The sequence below is a fragment of the Etheostoma cragini genome, chromosome 5 (assembly GCF_013103735.1).
Source record: "Etheostoma cragini isolate CJK2018 chromosome 5, CSU_Ecrag_1.0, whole genome shotgun sequence".
In the NCBI taxonomy this organism is placed as follows: Eukaryota; Metazoa; Chordata; class Actinopteri; order Perciformes; family Percidae; genus Etheostoma; species Etheostoma cragini.
Window position 1 is genome coordinate 3,342,970 of NC_048411.1, and position 27,277 is coordinate 3,370,246.

At 37.9% G+C, this 27,277-nt stretch overlaps 4 protein-coding genes across 4 annotated transcripts; all 4 read left to right on the plus strand.

Annotated features, from left to right (window-relative positions):
- The first annotated feature begins 605 nt into the window (after positions 1-605).
- On the plus strand, positions 606-21,649 carry ubox5 (U-box domain containing 5). Its single transcript, XM_034872161.1, has 9 exons — positions 606-750; positions 1,613-1,676; positions 2,431-2,532; positions 2,852-3,603; positions 3,738-4,360; positions 4,443-4,628; positions 5,201-5,665; positions 6,729-6,733; positions 21,639-21,649. Exons 2-7 carry the CDS (start codon positions 1,623-1,625, stop codon positions 5,413-5,415), a joined length of 1,932 nt encoding a protein of 643 aa, XP_034728052.1. The 5' UTR covers positions 606-750; positions 1,613-1,622; the 3' UTR covers positions 5,416-5,665; positions 6,729-6,733; positions 21,639-21,649.
- avp (arginine vasopressin) lies at positions 7,625-9,338 on the plus strand. Its single transcript, XM_034872186.1, has 3 exons — positions 7,625-7,968; positions 8,785-8,989; positions 9,094-9,338. The coding sequence occupies exons 1-3, from the start codon at positions 7,849-7,851 to the stop codon at positions 9,216-9,218; spliced, it is 450 nt and encodes a 149-aa protein (XP_034728077.1). The 5' UTR covers positions 7,625-7,848; the 3' UTR covers positions 9,219-9,338.
- ccl27a (chemokine (C-C motif) ligand 27a) lies at positions 12,213-13,279 on the plus strand. Its single transcript, XM_034872188.1, has 3 exons — positions 12,213-12,399; positions 12,906-13,023; positions 13,129-13,279. The coding sequence occupies exons 1-3, from the start codon at positions 12,243-12,245 to the stop codon at positions 13,238-13,240; spliced, it is 387 nt and encodes a 128-aa protein (XP_034728079.1). The 5' UTR covers positions 12,213-12,242; the 3' UTR covers positions 13,241-13,279.
- On the plus strand, positions 20,806-26,918 carry slc35d2 (solute carrier family 35 member D2). Its single transcript, XM_034872177.1, has 12 exons — positions 20,806-21,072; positions 22,001-22,034; positions 22,168-22,254; positions 22,349-22,416; positions 22,643-22,714; positions 22,995-23,063; positions 23,144-23,246; positions 24,206-24,298; positions 24,388-24,455; positions 24,592-24,670; positions 25,046-25,128; positions 25,560-26,918. The coding sequence occupies exons 1-12, from the start codon at positions 20,945-20,947 to the stop codon at positions 25,663-25,665; spliced, it is 990 nt and encodes a 329-aa protein (XP_034728068.1). The 5' UTR covers positions 20,806-20,944; the 3' UTR covers positions 25,666-26,918.
- Positions 26,919-27,277: the final 359 nt, after the last annotated feature.

Genomic DNA, 27,277 nt, shown 5'->3' on the forward strand with positions numbered 1-27,277 from the left:
TTACTGATAGAGCAGGCCTAGGTCCAGACCCAACTGTCCCAACTGTCCCAACTGTACTCACCACTGGACTGTATGCAACCTGTGAGGAGGGTTTGCAATTAGCCATTGCATTGTTTATGGAATCACAAACCAAAAAGGGTTGGGACCATTGCTGACAACATGTCTTCTAGGATGATGCAGTACTGGGCACTGAAATTATCAAAGGAAAGGAGTAATAGTGAGTGAATAGTCCTCAAACCAAAGAAGTCTGGGGTCTTCCCTGGGAACAGCATGCCTTCCATCTAGGTGTTCCAAGCTGCAGGGTTGGCTTTAATGTGGAGGACATACATCTCTGAAAAGATGTAGGCTTTTAGTAGATGTTTAAAATGAAATTAGAGATTAGCAATGATCAAATGAAAGTGTTTATGTGTTAAAGGGCTGTGTTGAGGTAAAGACAAATACATTATTATTTTTACTAGTCTGGCTATCACCAGACCAAGCAAAACTTGACTTGGAGGGCGAAATCAAATCCCCGGTGGATCGGACTGAATTGCAATCTATATTCTTACTTGATTAGCGTATACCCCACCTGTTGCATTCCTTGACGCATTTCGCATTACAAATGTGAATCATGTCCCATCTCGGCCACCATAGTTGTTTCGGCTAAGCTAATGGCTAGTAGCTAACTAGCTTTTAAGTTAGCAACCTTCTAAAAGCAGAGGAGGCAAATTCAAAAGTCAAAACAGGCAAGTTTTTCAACGACAATGCAAAGTAAGCTTCGTCTGCCTTAGTTTACTAACCAAATGTTAACATTTTCCGTCTGGCTCAGCATTAGAAGTGTTAGCTAGATGCAAGCTTGCTACGTTTACTAATAGCTAAGTTACTGTTACAGCTAACGTTAGCTATGAACAAGTTAATGTTGTTACCTCCAGTTTATCTTAAAATACATCCATGTAATCTATGTGCAACATTAGCGCCAATAATACTTATCTGCCAAATTAATTCTGTACATTTCTTTGGTGAAATGCAACCGTAGTTTTCAGTAACGTTAGCTGGATAAGAAATGAGCTGTCGAAGGACTCGGTTATTTGTATAAAAAAAAGAAGAAATGAATTGGTTATGGCTGCAACATTATACTTTTCTTTTGTCTGACTTTATAGCTTTAATTCAGTTCTTATCTCCATTTATAGCTATATCGTTAAGTCCGGGGAATGTAGGATAATAGTGAAAAATTGCCATCACAAGGTTGGCTCTTTTGTAGATATCCAGCTGCCTATTAACGTTATTATTAGCGTTACATTACTTGTTAAGAACCGCGTTAGCTACATTCTCAGCTTTGAAAAGCTGCAACCATTGACTGCATTACAGCTTCAATAAATACTGAAAATATCAATATATTACCAAAGTAGTTGATTTATCTTCTCAATTATGTTCTTATTTTCAAAGGTCTTGTGAATTAATAGGTGCGTACACAAAAAAAATGTGATTACCTTCTAATAATGCAGGACAGGGTGGTTTACCAATGTGATTCTGTGACAATGTTATAGATTTCACTGAATGCCTCATTCTTCCTTGACCTAAACGTGACGCAAAGGAACATGTATAGCTCTAAAATCAATATGTTTCTTCGCAGGTGGGAGAATATGGTTGTGAATCTCTGTCTGCCACAGTTTTATGCAACAGTTCATTGCAACAAGGTGCGACACATTTTTCATCAAACTCTCACGTAACAAATCCTCTCAGTCTACTTTTTATTTAACATACGATGCTTTCTTTTTTGTAGAAAATTGCTGCTACTACAGGTGACATGTAACTAGTGGTGGTAACAGTTACTTAGGACACACCACAGGTTTCAACCTTGATCTCTACACTTTCTGTAGTGTCTTATGAGAGCTCCATTCACTTTATTTCCTTAAAAAGTTAAAGACCAACAGGAAGAATCAACTTAGACCGACAGGAATTTGAAAAGAATGGAGTTAGTGACATAGATGTGAAAATAAAGAAGCAGAGGGACAAAGTGGTGGGTGGGAGACTGAATCACAACCTTGTGATGTTCATTTTATTGGTACTTTGAAATCTAATCATAACTGTATTTTCTCAACCTTCGGGATGAAAGATGTTCTTTCACTCCTTCAAATATGCTTTTTTTTACATCATCTTATATATTGTCACCTCTCCTTCATCATTACTTTTTTTTTTAAAGCAGTTTTTTGTTGCATATAATTTATATTGTTTAGACCTGTTTAAATGTGCTGTTTGGACCTACATTTCCAATGAGACAAGCCCCTGAAACTTAAGTTTTCCAAAACTGGTAATGTTTTTTTGTAAAGTATTAACAACATCCCTAAAAGTTCACTTTGTGGTGAACCAATTCAAATGGGCTGACATCTGAGGTTTGCCATGTATTACACCATAAAAATGTTTTATATATGTTTATTTTTTTAACTGCAGCTGTGCGCAGATGGCTATGATGTCACAAACCTTGTGTCAGCCGACCCTGCTCTCCGGAGGCGGGGCTTCAAGCTGGAGTACTTCCTACGTCCACCTGTACAGGTAAGGAGATGCTGTTGTACTTGGGCAGAGGTTTACTTTCTTGCTGAGATTAAGATGAGATGATTTCCAAGGAAAGTTCTTAATTGTTGTTTATCACAGAGATAGCTACACTTTCATATTGCCAGAAAAATTTAAATTAATGACATTGCAGTCTTGGAAATGTCACTTTTTTTCAAGTTGCAAGCATAAGGCAGAATTAGAATAATTTGAACAACAGCCTATGAATATATATTTTTTTAATCTTAATATTTGCAATACTTTTAAAAGTGGGTAGGATCTGAAGCAACACAGGTCATTCTTTTTCTTTTATTCCTCTCAGGTGACGTTGAAGTTTGGCTTCCAGGTGGAGCTGTGCAGGGTGGATGTGGAGCTGTGGCCCTGGGGTATGGACCTAGGACAGGCCTGCAAGAGACTGGAGATTAGCACCAGCTCGGATCCGCTACCCTCCCAAAATGTCGGCCGAGGCCACAAAAGGGTTCAGCAAAAAATGGAAATGCAGGTAAAGGACCATAAACATAGCGGAGAAAAACAACAAGAGCCGGACAGTAAATCTCGACAGAATAATGGCCCCCGGTGGAGACTTCACGCCCAACAATGGGGTGAAGAAGCTCAAGATGAGCCTCAACAAAGAGGCCATGCGTTCAAGTGTCAATCAAACCCTGAATCCACTAATACTTTTACAGAGTTTAAACTTGTAGGTCGCTGCGAACTGAGGGAGGAAACCCAAGTCTGTTTCACACGTTCAAATATAAGTCCCCGGCCCCCGTTCCTCTCCACACCACCTCCACAACCTGCAAATTGTCGGCAAGAACAGCTGTGGACTCGCGGTCCGCTCTCATTAGGCGCTGTGACACAGCTTCGCGTGACTCTGCCATTTGGCGGTGCAGCATCTGCTCTGGGGCTCAAGGCCTTGGCCGTGTGGGGACAACCTGCTCGCTGCTGCCCTGCAGAAGAAGTTGAGAGGATTAAAAGACTCCATGAAGCCAGTGATAGACGGCTGCCAACACCGGTGTTTTTTCCCCCTTCCGTCAGCCAATCAAAATCACCACTGCACGCAGCTACACCTCCAAGGTATGTGTTTATGAAGAAGTCTTTAAAGAATTTAATTTTGCTTTAGTCATCTTGTAAAATAGAGCTCATAACAGTTTATCAAATTAATTTTCTTACACTCTTGATAGTTATGTTTGCTCTTTGTCCAACTCCAGCAAACTTTCCATCCCAGAAGAGTTCCTTGACCCGATAACTCAGGAGGTAATGATGCTGCCCATGCTGCTGCCAAGTGGTGTGTCAGTGGACAATACCACATTGGAGGAGCACCAGAAGAGGGAAGCTACTTGGGGTCGGACCCCTAACGACCCCTTCACTGGCGTTCCGTTTACTTCAACCTCCCAGCCTCTTCCTAACCCCCAATTGAAAAGCCGCATTGACCTCTTCCTCCTGCAGCAAGGGACGATGAGCAGGGACGGGATGTTGGGGAGACAACGGGATGGAGATCATCCACAGGCCTCAAGACTTATTACTTCTGAGGTACATGGACAGTCCCAGTACTCTCCATGTCTCAGTGAAAGTACAAATAACAACACTCCTATTCAATATAATGTTGGCACCAGAAACACAAACAGGACCACACAAAAAGAAGTCACTGGATTAGGACATTCATCAGATAATGGGAATCACACATATAACTCTCAGCCGCTAACGACAGAGACTAAATCAGATAGAGGAAAGAAACGAGATCTTATTGACATTTCCAAAGATTCCACAGAAGGGTTGACCGCTGACAGGCATCTACTACCTCACTCAAAAAGACCCAGACATGCAGTTACAGGTGAGTTTCTGTTCTGTAACGTTTCCTCTTCTGCTGACTTGTCTGCTGTGTCGATGTTCACTCTTTCACCATACGTCTTCAGTTCCCAGCTGCAGCTCTCATGAGCAGCGTTTGTCAGCCAGTCTGGATGAGGCCCTCTTCTCCGCCCTGCAGGGACGACCCTCCTTCACCTCAAACTTGTCTCAGCAGAGCCGGGTTATTCCTGACTCTGAACCACTCAACACCTCCCATCACAGTCAGACTGTACACACTGCAAATTTGCCAACAGGTAGGATTGAGAAAAGTCCCCATTGAAAAAACATTACACACAAAAAACACACTACCCTCTGTTAATATAAAAGGGGGTTTAACACAGGTTGTATCTTGCTTAGAAAGTGACAACTGTGATCAGGAGAACTGATCTGTCTTCTTGTAATCAAAATGGAATATTGTTGAGCGCCTGGATAGCTCAGTTGGTAGAGCGGGGACCCATATATAGAGGTTCATTCCTCGACGCAGCGGCCCTTTGCTGCATGTCATTCCCCATCTCTCTCCCCTTTCATGTTGTCAGCTGTCCTATCAAAATATAAGGCCCAGGATGCGCATTGGGTTTGTCCGGCTTCTAAAATAACCCTTTACTATTTTTTGTAAGAGCTTGGATAAAACAAAATTCAGGGTCACCAAAAGACATGTCTTTTGATTTACAACACATTACAAAGGAAATCCTGAAGTGCACTGGAAAGCACAAATGTATCACTGTGTAGGAGTTTTAAAATATGTTGAGTGTTTCTTATGTCTAATCTTAAACCAGTATAAATCCAATAACTGTTTGATTAATTGTCCCTCACGTTTGCTTGCCAGGTGAGAAGACGTGCTCTGCGTGTTCCGGTTCGGTCTCCGCTTACTCCAAGTCGACATCATCCATCTACCGTCTAACCTGCGGTCACCTGCTCTGCCATTCCTGCCTGCGGAGGCAACCACTAGACACTATCACTATAACAACATCCAATCACATCGTGTGTCCCGCCTGCCAAAGCACTACCCCTCGCAGTGACGTCATACGCGTACATCACTGACAGATACTGTAAAAACAGACGTCTTGCATAGCCTGTGATCAAATGAGGATTATTCTGAAGGTGATTGTTTGTGCATTTTAACATTGCAACTAAGTTTAAATCAAAGGACCGGAAAAAAAAAAAAAAAATTACTGCTGAAAGTTACAGATTCTGGATAGATTTAATTGTACATTGTTTACTTGGGTTGACGCTTTGTCCATCCCCCTCTTTAACATACAGTATAGCTTCACAAATGTGTGATACTGCTGCTGTTTTTCAACAAAACTATTCATCCCTTGTTATTTCTTATTCACGCGCTTTCAGTACTATTCTAGCAGTCAATTATACACTTGTTTAAACCAACAATGTCACAAAATCCACTCTATTTTGGTGTCTACAGCTGTAGAAAGAAGAAGCCTTTAAAGACTTGTATGTTGTACTAGAAATGTTGTAAAAGAAGATGAGAATAAAATCCACTTCTCTTCCACCCCCTCTCCATGTCTTAGTTTTTTTCAGCAAGCAAGGAAGTGTAGTTGCAGCCTTGGTTTGCAGCCTTTGTACAGAGTCTGGGTGTGTTGATGCACAAAGAAAAGGTTGAAGGACAGAAGTACTGAGAGTAAGCGGGCAGAGGAATAAACGTAAATTTTGAGTCAACCCAAGGCTGTTACTGTGTCATTGTGAAGAAAAACACACAGGGCTCACATGGCCTTCCCCTCTTTCCTTCTGCACCTGATACACCGTTTTACATTCCCTGCACTCTTGTATAGACTAAAGAGAGTAAATGCAGGCAAAAAATTAGGACTTCCTTGGACTGATTAGGTACTATTTTTGATGTGTTAATGGCATGGATTCCTGCCATGGCAAGTGTGAGTGAGTGTGAGTGAGTGAGTGAGTGTATAAGCATTAGCTTATGTCAATTTCTGTTATGCCACAGACTCCCTCTTTCTCCCACTAGATGCTGTATGTAGTTTTATTTCCTATTAATATTTACTGTTTTGCTTTAGGTGCAGTGTAAGGAGTTAAATGTGTGCACAATATGTCCCAGCACAGGCTTCAAGTCCTCTGTCTTTGCCCATGTATTAAAAGCTCCAAGCACTTCACCCAAACCAGTTCATTATTGCGTGCACTAAAGGGTCAAACAGGCCAATGTCTGGAAAAGCAGCATTTATTGTCGTTTCACCATCACAAACAACATCATTTATGTGTTGGTTTCCCTGAAAACATTAAGCTTAACCAAGGTCATGATCCTGTATCCGCTCAGTTAAACAGAACAGAGGCTGGAATCAGTTGTTCTTCGTGTGAAATGGAGACATCAGCGTCACTGTTTGAGCTAGGAGTTGTAGATGGAATTAAATGATACTAAATCAGACTGTATATTGGAGAGGTAGCTACTAGTAAAATTGACTTATTTTGTGTGCGTTGTACAGTACATATAAATGTAAATAACATATTTTATTTTACAACTTGGATATAAAGGTAATTTGGACAGCTCTCCAATTAATACCTTTTACTGTCACACAGGCTACTATAGGCCTATGTTTATTTAAAGACTACAGGTTTTAGGTGTTTTTGAGAAGAAATGAAGTTTTTGTGAAACTTAACACTGTTGAGGAGTAAAGTAATGCAAGACCACATTTTGTATTTATTGAAACGCTTCAAGCTTGAATGCCATGATGCTAATTAAAGAGCTCCTTCATACCTGCTGCCTGATGCTCTGGTTAGCCATTTAGCATCTACTTGTTAATCAGCATCACAACAGCTAATAGGCGAGACACAACCCAGAGCATGCAAAGAGACACTGAACCGAATAATAAACCTAAGATATTTGTTTATTTGAAATGCTAATCTTGTTGTGTTCATTAATGGTTTCAAATTACATCAGAAGGATAATTTGTGTGACCTTGAGGTTGTCATGATGCTGGTAGTTTCCTTCATGTTAAAAAAAAATGTCTGCCCTATAGTGATGAACTGTGGTGAAGCTTGCCTGCTGAATTGTGCATGATCGTCTTTAAAAGGACTTAATCAGCCCGCTTATTGCCGTTAATGTAATTAGTTGTTCACAAGTCTAATTAGTTGCTCGTGTTGTGCCATTTTCAGTGTGTGTCATCCGCCGCGGAGGTAGACATTATTCAGAAAAGTTCTTCCAAATAGGACATGTGGCGCAGTCTTGAATACAGAAAAGGCATCTTCCGCTGTCTGTTTGCTTGTGTAGATTTGTTAGATGGCACGCATCTGATGCAGAGCCATATCTGCTGCGACCTCTCGCGCACACGCACGCACATGGCCTTCGGGTGCGCGCACAATTGGAGAGGAGAACAGCACGACACTGACGTCAGAAAAGAGTGTCAATCACTTTGTCATGTCATGTCCACCTGCTTATAAGTGAGGAATCTATCGGAGGATCAGTCACATCCAGGACATACCGGTGCGGCGCTCATCCAAAAACCAGCAGCCATGCCTCACTCCTTGTTGCCCCTGTGCGTCCTGGGACTCCTCGCCCTCTCATCCGCCTGTTACATCCAGAACTGCCCCCGAGGTGGGAAACGAGCGCTGCCGGAGACTGGGATCAGACAGGTGAGGACCATGATATATATATATTTTTTTTTTGGTGGGATATCATCTTTGACTTTCTTAGATTTCTTTTTATTCATTCGGAAGTCTTAGATTGGAAATTTCCCAAGCTGCATTAGAGCCTATTCTAATAATATGTTACGCAACATATGTGAAGTTGATTAAATTAGGGACATTTTGAGTGGGAAATGAATGAATGTAGCCTTCTATAATTTTATGAGATCAAATTTAATATCATTTGTTTTATGGTTTGAATTCAGATGTGTTTAAAGAGCAGCCCAGCCATTTTACCTAAAACTGAACAAAATCTGCTAAGGACCATGATTAAAGTCAATTGATAGGATAACAAAGGACAGAAAAACTGTAATGCTGTGGTTTGTTAAAGATAGCAGCAAATAGACCTTTTATTTATCAGGTCCATACATTGACCTTAAAAAGTATGTGTGCATGTGACAAATGTGTGTATTGTAGCTTATAAGTGAAACAAAAAACTACTTGGTATGATGCCTTTCCACTGTTTTAATATTTTTTATCGTTGCGATTTCTGATGCAAGTTAATACCCACATGTATAAATATAAACATGTAGTGAAGTGAGATACATGTGCAAAAGATATCATACAACCATTTTCCAACATCAGTATCATCTTGGGCTAGCATGGCATCCCCATTAACAATATTGTTAGAATATAAGGGAATACTGAAAGAAAGCATTATACATAATGTATCAAAAGAGAGTGCAATGCAATGTGTGTTCCAATAAGGATTTACTGGATTTATAGCACATGATTATTGCTTACATTTATTTAATTCTCCTCCAGTGCATGCCTTGTGGCCCCGGAGACAGGGGCCGCTGTTTCGGCCCCAGTATCTGCTGCGGGGAAGGCCTCGGCTGTCTGCTGGGCTCCCCGGAAACGGTTCACTGCGTGGAGGAGAACTACCTGCTCACCGCCTGCCAGGCAGGAGGGAGACCCTGTGGATCTGAGGGAGGACGCTGCGCTGCTTCAGGGCTCTGCTGTAACTCAGGTAGAGTCTGGTTTGATGTTTGTTATGTTCAGACAAGTTAATGATGGCATGGGATGAATTAGTCTTTGGGCACAGATTGAACAGGCTCCTCTGTTCCTTCCTAGAGAGCTGTGCGGTAGACCCTAACTGCTCGGGGGAGACCGAGGCCTCAGTTCCAGCCCACGGCTCTGCAGGGAGCTCGCCAGCTGAGCTGCTGCTACGCCTGTTCCATGTGGCCACCAGAGGATAGACTGAGCACTGACACTGTTACCTGCTTCTCAGGGCCGGATTCGCAACAGAATAAAGATAATCCTTGTTCCACTACAAGCCTAAAGGTGTAAACCTTGAACCAATAAAATGCCAAGACAAACTTTGTTCTCTCATAACCCCCACTGCTGTGATATCTCTGTATCTGTAAAGACGGTCAAAAAGAAGAAAAGTATCTTTAACTTTAGTAATTGGTCATGATTGATCAATATGATTGGTCAATATATCATAAATTGGTCAAATATGTTATGATTCCTCTCAGGAATCAAACAAGTATGTTTCATGTCTGTTCCAACCTTCAAAATGTATATACTAATGCACATATTGTAAACTAAATTTTAGTCTACATGAGGGGAAACACCTCAGAGCTCCCTTTCAATTAAGTGAAATACGTCATATTGAAAACACTGTAAATAAGCCAGAGATCGGAGATGATAGTCATCAATGTAAAACAGCTGCTCAAGCAGTTACGTCTCGTGTACTAGAAATAGTGTTGTATATTGAAAATAGGAGAAACAATACAGAATGTATCACTGCCAAAAAAAAAACAACTGGGAAATAACTGAAAACATGTCTTATATTCTAGTTTCTTCTCTTGGATCACTTGAACTTGTTTGTGTGCCACGCAAATGAATGATGAGGGTCAAGAGGGGACAACAAAGATTGGACTTTTTGAAGAAGATTTGGTGTTTTAAAAAGTTGGTTGTTCTAAATCGTTTATCAAGAAGGCTAGACTGGCACACACATCACTTGTTGCAGATAACATGATGTGACAGTGTTCCAATTAGTGTCGTACCTTCCTTTCATCTCCTAAACACACAACTCTCTCTGTTGTGCATCAACACGTCCAGTTTGCGTACATGAAAGTAAGTTGATTTTTATTGTCATATTCTTTTTGTGTGTGATGATTGAGAGCTGAGGTTTCTGCCAGAACTGCGTGTGACGGCAGTTTGTCTGAAATGTTTTTCAGATCAAGATGGAACAGAATGCAGGACCTCCCACATTTTGAAATTAACCTGTTTTGACTCACGATACCTGTGGGCCATATCAGAAAAACTGCAAATTTGTGGTAAATCTGATGCATCTCGGGTTTCCTTTGCACATAATCACTTGGTAGTAGTATAACAATGATTTCAAACAGATAATGTGTAGACCACATTAATTAAAAGTAGTGCCATTTGGGAGCCCTGAATAACACAGTTTTGTATAGCTAAATTATTGTAAAGCTGTGCTTGACGCCTAGTTATTTACAGTTGAGATCACCTTTAATAAATTCTGCAAATTATGGAGTAACTTATCAGTCATTTAGACATGAAAAAGTTGAGAAAGTACAGTGAAGCAGCTACCACAGTTATGCAGCTACCGCATTGTTCAAATTTCATGGTTTTGAGTTAAATATCAACTAACTACAACAACTATTGAATTGCTATTTTGAAATTAGCTTTACACATCATGACCCCCCCCCCCACACACACACACACACACACACACACACGAAACAACTTAAATGATGCCTTTATTTTCTGATTGAGCACCACCATCATGCATGGCTGCAGAATCTTGTTAATGGAGACATGCATTGCATTACATTGCATTACATTGCATTACATTGCATTACATTACACTGCATGTCATTTGACATCTGACATACAATTGGTATATGTCAGAGGTTGCATGCCCTTGGAGCCACTTGGGGTAAGTGTCTTGCTCAGGGACACATTGGCTGATGTTTTTCCCACACCATTAGGCATGTGTCTTATGCACTGCGCCACCACCACTGTGCACACTGTGTTCTCTCTGTCACAAAATCGTCTTAGTGACAAGAAGGCGGTAAATTTAACAATCCTAAACCAACGTAATCAAACCAGATCACAGTGGCTTCTTTTAAAGACCAAAACAAATCCTCCAGACTTAATTTATGGGAGCAAAAGAATCCCATTAGAGAGTGTGACACCAATGTCAATCTGGCTTGATATGGGATCAGGTATTTATTGTTGCATGCTCAATGAAATGCAAAGCAAACATCCCAAAGACAGTGCATGTGTTGGTTTTAACTCATCAGTAACTTTCCTAAACACTCAGTCAATCTGTCATTGGTACTACCAGAAAAATTCCCCCTCTAATTATATTGTCTGGTTTGCACGCTCAGGTGAATTGCACAACATGCGACAACTATTTGCAAACCGCACCTGAGCACACGATGAATGAATAAATGAATGTGAACGTTGCAGCTTCCAGGTCAACATGGTATCTTGTCGTCAGATCCATATCTGTCAACTTGATCCATGTTTTTAAATTAAGCATTTATTTATTGATGCCTGCAATCTTCGTATTTGAAGACAATGCTGCCAAAAGTCAGATTTTAAATTCGCCCTCATCTGGAAATGTAGTTTTTTGGCTCTCTGCAGGGAGGTCACAGGTCAGGGCCGTCTACAGAGAAAGAGTCTGGCTCATGGACACTTGAGCAAGGCACATGTTTGCTGATTCAGGTCCTTGAACTCGGGTCCTTGTTGTTAATTGTCCCCAATTAGCATTGTTCCAAACTGCTGCCCAAATAGTGGGTCTATACAACATAACAGAGCACTAATCACACATGCTAAAATTGGCTCAAGACTTTAAATGCACAACTTAATATATATCTCCCTTTACTTTTAACTGTGATGTTTGACAACGCTGTTTTTTTACCTTTGAACTTTTAAACTATACCCCATCTTTTGTGATTCTGGGTGTGGCATTTTGCTGAGCTTACAATTACGCTTAAAAAAAAGATCTTGTTAAAAACAGTCGTTATTGAACGTGTCGGAGCCTGTCTGAGGGACGCGAACCTGTACCACACACTCATCCAGATTCCAGCACTAGCAGTTTGAACAAAGAGTTTAGTTCAAAATGAAAGTAACGTTTGCTTTCATTAAGACCTTAAACCTGCCATGGGTTAATTACCTTATCATTAATGTTTCGTAACCTTGTGTTTAGCACTGTGTTCACACACTTGCCTCTGTGTGCGTGCATGTGCGTGTATGTGTGTGTGTGTGCGTGTGTGTGTGTGTGTTCAGAGCAAGTATTTAAAGAGCAAGCTATTTCCTCTGCTCATTTGCTCATCATGGATATGAAAGTTGCGTTTGTGATTGTCTGTCTGTGTACTCTGGCCATCACCTCGACTGAAGGTAAGGACCCCACTTTCACGACAAATACTCATAAATACTTGTTAAAACCAAGAAAAGCTAGTGTATTAAATCAGAGTACAGGTGTGTGGGAACTATTCCTCTCAGTATGGTGCAAACCAAATAAAAGTGTGGCTGTAAACACTTATTGAATTTCACATTTCTGTTCAGATTAACCCAGAAAGTTTAAATGAGCAAGTGTTGCGCAGAGTATGTAAATCATGTTGTCATTACAGCTGTTTCATCAAGCTGCTTTTTAGTTTCACGACCTAAAACTTTAGATTTTGGGGGAATTTTATTTAGAATTCTGAAACCCAACCAAACTCATGTCTCAAATATTATATTGTGCTCTGGAGAGAAATCTTGTACAAACCCTAAATCGTAATAACAGATTTGGAGATTTGAGTTGACTGCACTGTGCTGATAGCAAAGAGACACAGCTCATCAGTCTATAACAAATACATTTAGTTTCCAACATCTTTATTATTGCTCTTGATCCTACATTGCAGGTGGCATCCCAAAATGCTGCATCACAACCAGAAAGAACATTCCTAAGCCGTTGCTTAAGCAGGTTCAAAGATGGAAAATTCAGCAAAGCAGCGGCGCGTGTGACATCTCTGCATTGATGTAAGCACTGAAGATATTTGTAGATATCCAATGCTAACACTTAATTTTCTTACTAGCTTATTATGTACAACTGAAATATGTTTTTCTTTGCTTGTGGGTCCACAGACTGTATGTAAAGGGGAGGAGCAAGCCCATATGTGTTGATCCTAAAGTGAAGAGAATATTGGTGACGCTGCTGCCGCTAATCAAACGGAGCAAGCTGAAAGCATCTTACTAAGATGGAGAAAGACAAATTTCCCAAAATGTATCTGTTGTGTTTTCAGTCCTTGTGGTTTTTTCTTGTTATTGATGAATAGCATTTCCATTTTATACTCTTTACTTCTACCCCACAAGATTTTAAAGGGAACTTTTGTGCCATTTACTCCACATTGACTACTTTTTTAGGTTAAGATTTTACATACAAAACATATAATCATTTTATAAAATGGGATGCATTGTCATAAATCAAACTACCCAACAGTAAGCTGAATAAAGTGTTTCAAGTCAGCTCCACTTTGAATGTGTGCCACATTAAAGTCTGGCTTACATGTCAACGAATCAATAACAATGATCCAATAACAACATGGAATGGGGACGTTCTGCCTTGTTAGTACTTTAACTTTTAATCCTTCAAGTATATTTTGTTGGTAATACTTTTGTACTTCTACTAATGTAAAAGTTTAAACACTGGAGTGTTACTTACAAGGGAGCATTTTTTTTACAGTGTGGGAAATATTGTTGTGAACATTGTGAACAAAAATAACAAGAAATCTATGTAAAATGTGATATAATACATTTTATTTTTCTTTGTGATTTGTGCCCGTTAGTGTGATTGTCTAGCAATAGTCAAACTAGTAAGATGGACATGTTTGGCTGCTTTTTTGCAAATAATATTCAGTAATATCAGAGAGATGCAGGTCAAAGTGTGTTTATTGTATTCTGGCTGTATTACGTTACGCAGTAAACCCCCAACCAGAGGGAGGGGGACAACTGCCAATCACTTAAGTTATGATCAACTTTCTGGGCTAAAACTCGCCATCAGAGGACACGTGGGAATACTATGTTAAAATTGAATTAAATGCGGTTGGCAATACATACTTTTACACATTTGTTCTTTGTCATGACTTCTTTTTTTTTCCAAGCGCTAGAAAACAAATGAGATCAAGAGACTTCGGCCCAAAAGATCACAGATAGAACTTTTTATTCCTGAGGGCTCTATAAATACTGTAATTTATCCTTGGAAATAGAACTCCAGGTCATTATAGAAATGAAAGTAAATTTAACTTAAACATTCCGTGTTTGGTCTTGTCCTCTGATGATCAAAACTCTGACCCGCTTCCTCTTCTGTCATGACTAATCCCATAAAAACAAGCTGCTACATACAGAGAAGACTGTAATCCCTTCTAGAAAGCTTCAAAAAGCTCTTTTTTTTATGGGCTTCAGTCCAAAGTGAGTGATCCTCTTTACCCTTGTGTTCTCCTCGGGTCAAATGGACCGATTTCAAAGTGTTTTATATCAGAAGTATGGATTCCTTTCAACCAAATTGCCCAAAAATAACATGGATGATTCCAAACAACATTCTTCAGGTAAAATTAATGATTAGTTTCATTGATTTTTGGGGGTGTTTTATTTGATCTCATAGCATTTGAATTCTTTTTTTCTAATGGTTTCAAAACAGTATCCGGACTAAACTTTGACCCATCTGTGATCCACTCAACCTCCTCTGATCTTAACTATTAGTCAAAATAATGCCTTTTTTAACTAAAAACCTATGTATAATTTAAGACAAATGAGAAATGTTGAACATGAATTCCAAGAATAAGTGTAAAACCATTATTAAACCAGCTAAGTTTTTTTTTTTAAAGCGCCAAGAGCATGGAAAAAGTGACAAATAAATCCGAAAAAATGACAAAAACGTTGGAAAAGCACAAAAAAATGTTTCTTTTCAATTTTGACCTGGAAGGACAAGGTCATGGTTATTGGGAAGACAACACAAGGGTTAAAAACAGGCAAAGGGGAAAGCAGATACTTACGTGTACTCCAGTTGCGGTTGCTGTACTTTTTTGTATGTCTTTTTAAATAGGGTCATTTTTCTTTTATGTTTTTATACCTAAATCCATTTTAAATCACATTACTTTTTTTTAATCAAGCATGACAATATACTGTTTTTTTTTCTTTGTTTACTAAATATTCACTATCAATGTTGTGTGGATGGAATCATTAATACCTTTTGAATACTAAGGTATACAGTGTTCTCTTTTCGTTAAACTAAATGGTAGTGTTGAGGATTTTTTCATTCATTCGTTTATGGTCAAGTTGAGTTGATGTAAATCCCTTTGCGTGCCCTACTATTACCACGGATACACAGTACATTGAGTTATTTCGGAATTAGGTGACATCTTATCAAAATCTGAAAGTGGCATTGTGAACGTCAGGTGAAATATGTTTTGATGACATGACAAAATAAACTACAGGTGACAGTAATCCACCAACAGTGAGTTATTAATCAGACTAAGTCCTCAGGCTGTCATGATGGTGAATGCACTCATTCCTTCCAAGTGGCAGAAAAGTTCCTCCAGGTAATTCCAGTAGGCCTTGTCTCCCTTTTGAGTCACGCATGATCTGAAAAGGAGCAGTAAATCTTTCTCAAATGTGTCTACTCAGAAGGAGGTTTATTAAAATACTCTTAAGTGCTCATGGTGTTGGTTTACTGAACATCTGACAAGGTGTACACAGTCAAACACATGTTTTCATTGAAAAGGTTTTTACATGGTTGCAGGGGAATAATGGAAGGTGGATGACTGGACGTTTGGATTATTTGGTCTGAATAAATAAAGTTATCAAAAAATCTCACATATCAAAATAGCCTTGAACAATCAGTCATAACAAAGTAAGTTGGATTCAGCTGATTTACATCAGTAATGCATCCTATAGTCTGCACTGCATCCACAGTCTGTACTTGGGTTTTCTCTTAACATTAATAAGAAGTTCACTCTGCAATCTAACATAAATCGAACAATATGCATTACACTGTATGATTGACAGGCCATGAATGAGAAAGGTCAGGTGGAAATTTGATATTTAACAGACATCTTACACCATTTTACCCAAGAACTCTTATTTCTTACCACACCAGTATACGTTATAATTCTTCATAAGATATCTGAAGTCAAATACAAATGGTTTACAAGTCAACTGTGGCTTCATGGCTGTCTAGTTTCTGTCTGTGTGTGTGTGTGTGTCTGCTTGTGTGTGTCTGTTTCTGTGTGTGTTGTTTGTGAGCTGCGGACGTCGCTTTTGCTGCTGTGTTGTTGTTGTTGTTGTTTTCCCTCCTTCCCATTGTTCCTCTTAGTGTTTTACTTTTTAATTGTCCTGAGACACAATCTCATGTCTCATGCATTATTGTTTGTAACACTGAAATAAAAAAAGCATTTGGTCACAAAAAACAGGCTTCCTGGAATCAGCAACAGAGTAATAAAAGATATTAAGAAAAAAAACATAATGGTGTCAGAGGTGGTCACAGAGCAAAATATACCGTAACACACGTAACAATGCAATGATAAAATCTTGCAGACAGCTTAATATGATAAAGGCTCCAGGCACTGATTCATCAGTAATTAAACTGTCAGCAAAGTTTGGCAATGACTCATCTCGCCTCGAAGCACAACGTGTTGAAAAGATGATCAAAAAAGGATTCTATTTGTTGAGCAAACAAAAAGCAAATTGTCATTTACCATGAAAGACAAAAAAAGGGGGCTCGAGAATATGATAGAGCCGACCTGCATAAACAATCAGACTGCAGAATGTAAAGCTGAAGGAGAAAGTTGTGCTTGTGGTTATCTGGCACTCTGCCAACTAAATATGTTTTCTTTTACATTGTGAAGACTTTACAACACAAGTCTGATGCCATAGCACCTTCTAGTGGAGACACTGATTACAAGAGAGGCCTACTGTACAATGCCAACCAGTGATTTTTACTGAGATGTTATTTTAGACTCCTAACCTGCGGATTCATCAGGTTTGCCAGCATGAGTGTGTTCATACACTATGGCAAAAACAGTCACAACGTGGGGAACACATGGGGACAACATGAGGACAACACGAGGACAACATGAGGACAGTATCAGGGTTAATAAAAAGCCAGCTACATTAGCAGAAGCAACATTTTACCATTTATTAGCCTTCAACCTTGACTAACAAGTCAGATAGCATTAAATCTGACTTGTTAGTTGTGTTCACTTGTTAGTTGTGCAGTCACAACCATCAAACAATCACATGCCCCTGGAAAGTAGCTCTACATTAGGAACACAGCACTTCCTCCGTGCAGAGTTTCACTCAGGAACCGGGTCATCCCGCTTGCTTTGCCAAATGTTATCCTCACTGTCAGATAACTTGTTGCAGCAGTTGACTCTATGAATGCCCCATAAAAGATTAAATATCAGCAGCACATATTAGCAAAGTGGCCACCCTAAATAAAATGGTTGTATCAACAAATGTAACATCTTAGTAGCTAGGACTTTTTTCCCAAACAGAAAACATATATGTACATACATGTATGTATATCTATAAATATATGTGTGTGTGGTGTGATTTGAAATGGCACTGTCTATTATCTATCTAAGTATCTATCTTTCTAACAGACAATACAATTTCAAATCAGGCCATGATTATACCAACAAAACAAAGAAGTCTCAGGTATTTGTATAGATCACACAGGGGAAAATAGCCCAGTCGAGGCATCTGATTCACTAGCTGATGTACCCCTCTGCATGACCTTCAACTTACTTTTGAAAACGTTTGAAGAGACCAGATCCATTAGACCAAGATCAGTGTGCAGCAACAAATTCCAATTGCCAGGATACATACTGTAGAAGCCTTTCTTTTGCATTTCAAGATGGACGTTGAGGACATAGAGATTCAGTAAGTCTTGCAAATATGTCCAAGAGTGGAGACAGGAGCCTTCAGCATTTTTCAGTTGGTTAAATGTACATAGATATGAAGGAAGCATGAATTAAACAAGACAAGGCCTGGGATTAAGTTTCCTGATTGACAAAGCCGGGCCAACCAGCACTCCCAACCAGCCTGACATTTGAAATAAACCTTAGCGCTTCATGATATCTAAGGAGTGAAGCCATTGATAGGATGCATGCATATGTTAAAACATCTCCAAAGTCAATCCCAGACCAAAAGCAGCAGCAACAGTCTTAGAAAGAAAAGCAAGATCATTCCTGCAAGATACACCAAGCCTCCCATTACATTAATAACACAGCAAAAAAGCTGGTCACATTTTCAAATGCTATGCATGAAATAAAAGTGAAAACAGATCAAAATTGGTTTTAAATACAGAGAACGATACGTTTTTCACCTTGTTTGCTATCAAGTATTTGTGAGGAATCCTCAAAACCTGTTTCCAGTCAACGTCATTAACAAATCTGTTCCAATTAACTGTAACAATTGGAATAGAAACAATTTATTTCTGAAATAAAGCATGGATGTTCTTATTATTTAGAGGAAGTAGGGAAAAACAGATTATTTTGCCAACTGGTGATTCAGCCACATTGGGGAGGGAGACAGCAGTATGAGGAAGTCTATCAGTATATCTGAAAAGCATTACTTTGCCAAACGGAAGGGCGTCAAATACAATTGCGAATTCTCTTTTCATGTTATGTCATATGAATGTTATGAATGTTACATGTTGATAAAAACTCAGTGTAAGTGAAAAATTGCCCCTCTCCATTGAACAGCTGATCCACCTGCATAATCTGATTAAGTACCCAACTCTGAAAGAAGAGTGATTTGTTTTTATGTGATATATCTCTGTTATTCCAGATTAGGTTTCTGTGAGGTGAGAGGTTTTGCTTATAAAGTAGACACCATGCTAAAAGGACCTGCTTGTGGAAAGTGGATAGTTGTACAGGGAGTTTGTCTACATTATAGTTACATTTCAAAATAAAGCCCAGACCACTGAAGCGAGAGAATATATAGTTGGGGAAAAAAATTCCAAATCGAGACAGGGTTTTTAAGAAAATGCTACAGTTAAAGAAGACTAAAAAAAGTACTATCTTTAAACTTTATAAACATGTTAAACATTTATTGAACAGATTGTATATATATACATATATATATATATATATATATATATATATATATATATATATATATATATATATATATATATATATATATATATATATATATATATACATATATACATGTATATATGGAAAAATCATTTCTATCCAGTGAATGTCACAGAGTAGCTTGAGAAAAAAAGGACAAATGAACAAATCAAATTTAAAAGAGTGGATTAAAACACAAACATCAAAAACATAAAATAATACACACAGACAAGATGAGATGGGCTAAGGTTATATAATTCTAATTTCCTTAAACTCTTGCTGTAGATCAGCTATTTAGATAGTTTTCTTACTATTAATGAGTAAATTACGGCAAATTTTGCCGTACGGATAATATATTTCCATTGTAGAATTAGTAAATTGACAATCCTGTGTAATTTTTCGGTTTTGTGATCATATTTAATAATAACATCTTTTGTTTCCAATTTAATTTGGTGATTCTTTTGAATATTTAAACAAATTTTCCTTTTTTTTCCCCAGAATTCCAGAACCAACAATCCCAGAATAGATGTATAATAGTTTTTTCTTCAGTTTTACAAAATTCACAATAACCATCCACAGCCGTGGATCTTGAAATACATTCGTTAGTGGGATGAATATTATGCAATATTTTGAAAAGTAATTATTTCTTCATTGGGGATAACCAACCTGTATGGTATGTGATTCCCAGTAAATGTTGAAATATAAAGAGTTCCAAACTAATTTTCCCCGTGGAGTGATTTTCCTTTTGCTGCAGAAGAAGTTCCTTATATGTGTGTATTGGTACACTTATAATTTTTAATATTTATTCCATCAAAAAAGAAGGTCGGATCCAATTCTTGACTCTCAGAGTGACATTTCATTTACAGTGAAAGAAGACTTTTTTTTTTAATGCCATCTTAATTGCAAAAAATATAAAACAGAACATTAAAGACATATGAAAGTATAAAATACAAACATAATATACATAAATATAATAATACAATATGCCAGGGGAAGCTTAAAGGTCCATAGAAAGATAAGGAGGACCACATGGTGACAGTTTTAAGTGCCTTCTTGTAATGGGAGCCCAAAATCTGATTTATGTAATGCACAACTTCATGGAAAAAAAGAATAAAATTAGGTTTTTTTAGAACTGAATTTACACTTGTGAATATGAAATTTTGCCAAAAGGATTAATACATTTATAATAAAAAACATCTTTTTTTTACTTTGAGTTTTATAAAAAAAATACAACATTCTCCCATTTAAGGCAAAGTCTTTATAGATATGGTCAATGACAAATCTGCTGCTGTTTCTGGGTGATCTTCACAGAAAGAACAGTTTGTATTGATGTCTCTTTTAAATTTTAGCATGTAATGATTCGCAGGGTAGTATCTGTGAATTATTCTACAGTTAAAGAAGACCTAACAACAAGAGCATAAATTAGATGTAATCATAAAAAAAAGAAAAAAGAAAAAAAGAAATAAAGTGAGATAAAGTGACAGCCTTAATAAAATTAGGGTATGAAACTATAAATCCTTAATTAAACATCTTTGAGTATAAATCGGAAATAAATATGGCTTTTTTATTTGTACAGTTAAAGAAGACCTGACTCGAGTCTCATCGGGTATGACGCGTTGTGACGTAAACCGTTTACATCTGAGCATGCGCGACTCAAATCTGCACTTTCTTCACATTAGGCAGCGACAACTGCCACACAGAGCCATAAGTCCGTCCCACCAAACCAGAAATCACTCCACCTTGGTAAACACGTTTTTAAAACACCTAACAGTTGTCTTTTTTTTTCAATTTTGGTTGTACGCTAGTGTACACAGTAGCTGAAGATGTCTGCCAACGACTGCCAAGAAACCGTTGAACACTCCGGACTGCTCAAGTTTTACTCTGCCGTGTTTTACGCCGGCAGTTCGTTCCTTATCACGGTGGTCAATAAAACCGTGCTGACCAGCTTCAGGTAGGCTATGTGGCGCTATGGCGTGCTGTCATTAGCTAGCTAAGTCATTCTTCAGCAGTGGAAGAAAGTGATATGTCACTGTAGAAATACTTTGTCACAAGTAAAAGTCATACATTCAAATGTGTACAAGTGAAAGGAAAAAGGTATTCTCGTCAAAACATAGTCTACTTAAAGTAGGCATACTAAAAGTGTATGTACTCATAATGCTGAATAATGTCAATACAGCAAAATGCCTTTAAGTAGACCTACGCCGCTTAAATGTTGAAGTTTTAGGTGGAAGGAATTTACCTACTCGATACTTTATCTGATGGATACCTTGTGCAAAGTTTATGTTAATCTAAATTTGAATATTACTATGCAAAGTAGCCTAATGAATGTATCAGATAATGTGGTGGAGTAAAGAGCACAGCATTTGCCTCTTAGATGTAGTGGAGTTGCAGGAAATGGAAAATACTCAAGATATGTTCCTCAAAATTGTACAGTACTTGAGTGAATGGTTCAAGATATTAGCCATGTGCACAACAATAACAGACTTAATCACTGGCAATGAAAATCAATAGTAGTAGATATGATAATAGTAGTAGTAGTAGTAGTAGTAGTAGTAATAGGCTATAATGTGTGCAGACCGTATGGCAAATGAATGAAAGTGAATGTAAAAAGAAATGTAAAAGTATAATACATGAAGATAAAGTGACATGTGATGAGATCAGGAGTTCCCCGGCATGCGAAACAATTTGTGGCTCAGGTGATAAGGCTTTGATAATTCCTTTGGATTTCCTTCTACACCACTGGTTGTAGCTTTCCACCACTGTCATTCATATAGTGCCAATGGAGAAATCACACACACAAAGGAAGCTTATTAATAACACTAAATTAGTTGGTGTGATTAGAATCACTTAGTCATCAACTGTTTGTGTTGATTTTGCAGGTTTCCTTCCTACATGTGTCTGGGAATTGGCCAGGTAAGTGTGTGTGTGCGTGTGCATGTATATGTGTGTGTGTGTGTGTGTGTGTGCGTGTGTGCGTGTGTGTGTGTGCGCGCTTGTGTGAGTGTAAGAGAGAGATTTCATGGTCACTTTGGTCCATCACTTTCAGATGATCACCACTCTTGTTGTTCTTTATGCCGCCAAAATGACCAAAACAGTCCAGTTTCAAGATTTTGACAGAAGCATCGTCTTTAAAGTAAGCATTTCTCATTTTTCAAAAAAAATGTAATGTTTATTTATTTAATTGTTTTCTATTTTCCAAAATACCAACACTTTGACTCTGTTGCCAGATTTTCCCTCTTCCTTTGCTGTACGTTGGCAACCATATGACAGGACTGGCAAGCACCAAAAAACTCAGGTTTAACTGGAATTTCCTGTTTTATCTATCTATCTATCTATCTATCTATCTATCTATCTATCTATCTATCTATCTATCTAACTAGGTTTAGCCCTCCAAATGATTATTTATATCAATGACTCACCCGCGTTACACTGAATTCTTGAAGAAACATTTGTGGGTGAATGAAGAATCTAAAAACTGAGAAAATTGTTCATTGTTCCTCCAAACATGTTGTCTTTTACAGTTTACCCATGTTTACGGTACTACGGAAATTCACCATATTGATGACAATGATCTTGGAAGTATATATTCTAAGGTAACATATCTCAGATTTTTATAATACTGTTAGAGCTTTAAAGCTGAAACTGAACATATATCATAATTATTTTAAGGTGCTTTCTCAGGACTTAAGGACACCGTACAGGGATACATAAGACATTTTACAGGAAACAGAAAAAACTTTTATACATCATGACGTAGTCTACCTACATGGAGCCGTTTATAATCCGTTTATAGGCCTAATTAAACATGATATGATTATTTTATATATATATATATATATATGGATCTGAATGTTTCACTGTTCCTTTTTTCAGAAAAACATTCCCAAAACGCCTTGTGTACAGTGTTGTAGTCATAGTCCTGGGTGCTATGGTTGCTGCAAGGTATTGATTTTTTGAGTTAAATTAATTTAATTTGGACTGTTTGTAGATTACTTAAGAACTGAACACCTGTTCTCCTCTAGTTCAGACCTGGCCTTTGAGGTGGAGGGCTATACTTTCATTCTGCTCAATGATGCCTTTACTGCTGCCAGCGGCGTGTACACCAAGAAGAAACTTGGCACTGAGGTATCATTCCCGGCACACTGCATTGTCCTGCTAGGACTAAGAACTGAATGTTATTGTTAGACAAGTCAACAATATTAGATTGTGTTACCACACACCTGTCCTGCCAAAGCAGAAAGAAGGTTCAACTTTAAATCCTAAATGACCTACGCATGATTAATGCTTTCATTTTTATTGCATGTCTACGATCTTTACTGAACTATACATGGTATTGTATAAAAACATTGGAGAAAAAATTGGACATTATATTTTAACTTCAGCATTATAAGGTGTGAACAAAGGTGATGGTTTTGGGTATTTTCATCCACCCGTTAGGTAAACAGGATCTCTACTACACAGTTTAAAAGTGACCCTTTTTTAGGCTATTATGGTTTTAGATACTGACAGCAGTCAACTTATTTTGCATATAGAAGTTATGGTATGAAGAATTAACAACACAATCTAATCTTACCATTAGGGTTGGCCATCGTTTGGATTTTAACGATTCTGATTCCAATTTTAATTCTTCCTTTTAATTATTGTTTCTCAATTCCCACATACTTATTTCACAAATAAGAGTAACGTTTTATTTCTGATTTAGTGCTGGGTTGAAGTTTTACCGGGCTTTTTAAATGGAAAATAAAGCCACACTAGAGCGCTGCTTACTGCGCTCCATTGGCTGCAACACAACAAGCGCCTGGCTGCTTACGTAAACCAAAACGTTTGCAAATTAAATTGAGAAGCAATGATCGAATTTGAAACCAAAATCCTCCAAACGATTTCAAAGGACTCCAATAAGGAAATGATTCTACTGGAATTGTAATTTATGAACCGATTCCAAGTAGGAATCGGTTCTCGATGCCCAACCCTACTTAACACGCAGTAAAAGTAAGAGTATTTCGGTTTGCTATTTCTTACACAAATTAACTATGTATGTTGGATTTTGGTAACAATATATCTAATATGATCCTTTTTTTTTTTAGGGCCTTGGGAAGTATGGGGTCTTATTTTACAATGCACTAATCATTGTCATCCCCGCTTTCATGGCAAGTGCATTTACTGGAGATTTACACAAGGTACATACGGCTTTATATCAGTGTATTCTACTGTATTCTACTGTATGCTTTTGTCCCTGCCTGACCACCTTCTACGTTTTGATCCACAGGCAGTCACATTTAAGGACTGGGTTGAAACCACTTTTATTTTTTGTTTCCTCATGTCCTGCTTCATGGGGTATGTTTATATAATTCAGTTTATTCTTCTTAAACACGGTCACACCTTTGTGGCTCCACTCCAAACACAAACAATCCTTTCATAGCTCTTACATTACTTCCTCAGCCTTCCCAAGACTCTGTTGTGTATTTTCCAGGTTTGTGCTGATGTATTCCATAGTCCTGTGCAGCTATTATAACTCAGCACTTACTACGGCAGTAGTGGGGGCAATAAAGGTAAGAACACAATGATTACATTACTATTTTTAGACTAGAAAGCACAGGCAATGCAAATCCCCGCCAAGGTAACCCAATTCTACAAAAAAATATTTTAATAATAGAAAATGATTAAAGTTCTGACATGTTTGTGGATCTTGATTCTACATCAGACTACACATAGTGACAATCATAAAACAGTGAACATGTTCAAATGGCCCATAGGCAACATTAAGATTATTTAGAAAATGTATTTAATCCACACATGTATCTAAATGTTCACCAAAAACAAGTTAGTCCCAAGGCTTAACTCTGCACTCAGTTTTGGAGATTGACATGTTTTTACCTGGACGATTTTCATTACTAATTTATGTTACTATTACACATTTTCTAAAGAATGTTGCTGTAGCCTATATTGGCATCTTTGTGGGTGGAGACTACCTGTTCTCTTGGACCAACTTTCTAGGCCTCAGCATTTGGTAAAGTATTTTTTTCCCTTCCTGTTTTATTACTATTCTGTTGTTTTTAAATTGCTTAACCAACATTTTGTTAAATGTCGCTAAAAACTGTCAGAAGACTTTGATGTGCGCAATGATATGAGGCCACAGTATTTCTCTATAATTTACATTTCTTGTGTTAAATGAGCAGCATTGTGAAATAAAATGCCATTTGCAAGCCGAATCCGATCCAGAGCAAAACAAAGATACATAAGCTCAGACATTTCCGGATAGATAAGTTACTGTTATCAACGGCGAAAAGTCGGAAACGCAGTATTGTTTTAAATAAAAGGCATCTTTAAAGTAAAGCTTATGGTCATGGTTTGCAAATTGTTAGTCACTATGAGTGAAGGTTGCAACAATTACTTTCCATGGCCAAAACAATTAATTGCTTTGTATCTTTTGCTTTGCAGTATGTCAGGTGGACTAGTGTACTCATATCACATCTTCAACCAAAAATCATCTGTAAGTAACACCAAAGGAGAACAAGAGCTGAAAATTCACATCACAAAAGCTTAAACAGGGGCGTACTCTGCAAACTAAAAGGACACAATTTTAGTCTTCACCACTTGGTGGCATTGTTGTGCTCCATATTGGAGCATAAATAGTTTCTCCACTGACATTTTTGTATATTTAAAGTCAGTGAGTTGATTGCAATGAATACATTCAGGGTTCGTACAGCTTTTTAAGAGCTGACCTAACAAGGTACCTAAACCAAAAACTTCCAGACTCTCGAAACCTTTATCATCACATCTGATTTTTAGTTTTTTTCCATTTCAAATATTATTTGTGATGTTGTCAATGCTTATGTTGCACATTCCTAAACTTGAAAACATAACTGTTAGAATTACGCATATTCTCCAAATATTCAAGACTTTGTATGAACCTTGTACATTACTGGTGCAACTGGTTTCAAATAACTACTAAATCGTGACTGATTAAATTGACAAGTTCACATCCATTCTGGGTCCGTTCGGTGAATGTTTATTGATAACCAACAAATATAAGTGTGGACAACCTGTCAGAGAAATCTTAACATGTGTAATAAAATGTCTACCAAGCAAGCAGGATCACTCTATACAATGTCACAAACATGAAAAACTGTTGGAGGATGTTAGCAGAGGTGAAAACTGAAACTAAATTTCAACTTCAAAGCTCTCCGTAAATTGTGCACACTCAACATTCTAACTAACACAATGTGTATATATTAAATGCCATAATCTTCTCAAACCACACAACAGACTAAGGGTTAGAAATGGTTCAAAATATACTATAATTGGGTACAAATCAATCATTTGGTGTTTTGATTACCAACAATCCACTTGCCTTCCAGTTTGACTGTAACTCCACTATTAGTCATATGTAAATCCATCCAATTCAAACATCACAGCTAGAGTGACAGGTTGTTGGTGCAGGTTTACCCAAAACAACCATAGAAAGGGCAGTTATTAGAGGCTTTGAACAGTGTCAACGGATGTAGTGTTGCTTAAAAAAAATAAAAAATAAAACACCCAGCACCACAAAATCAGTTTATCAAAAACCAGTGCCATTTTCTTGGACAGGTACAACAAATCTAATCTTCAGTGCATTGCAAGCTTAATCCAAGAATACGGGATGTAAGTGCTAAATAAAAGTCAATGGGATGTCTACATTGATTTAAAAAAAAGATTTTGTTAAAACTTCGCCGATTTTTTTGCTGGTGCCAGAATATTTCCCTCCCTTCACATGGCAAAAGATTGCAGGGCTATCAAAGTTGAACAAAATGTTAACCAGAAGAAAAAAAAAGGAGAAATATATATATATGGAAAAATAAATATCTCATAATTTAACCCTGGAAATGAGATGACGGTGCACCACCCACTACTATGATGCTTACTCCCATTTCGTAACTGGTCTGCCACCTTTTAATATAAAAGTTGACTGACATCATCCATTGTAAAATATCTCCCGTCTGGTTGAAAAACAGCTTTAGGTCTGCAGGTTTTACGTGTTTCTTGTATCTATTAGGAAAAACTGCCGGGTAAAATTGAAGTATGGCATGTCCTAAAAGGTACTTTGGCCCTTTAAAATATTGTACACTACTTTACTAAATGTGTAAAATAGCCAGTTCTGGTGACGTTTTTCTGCACGC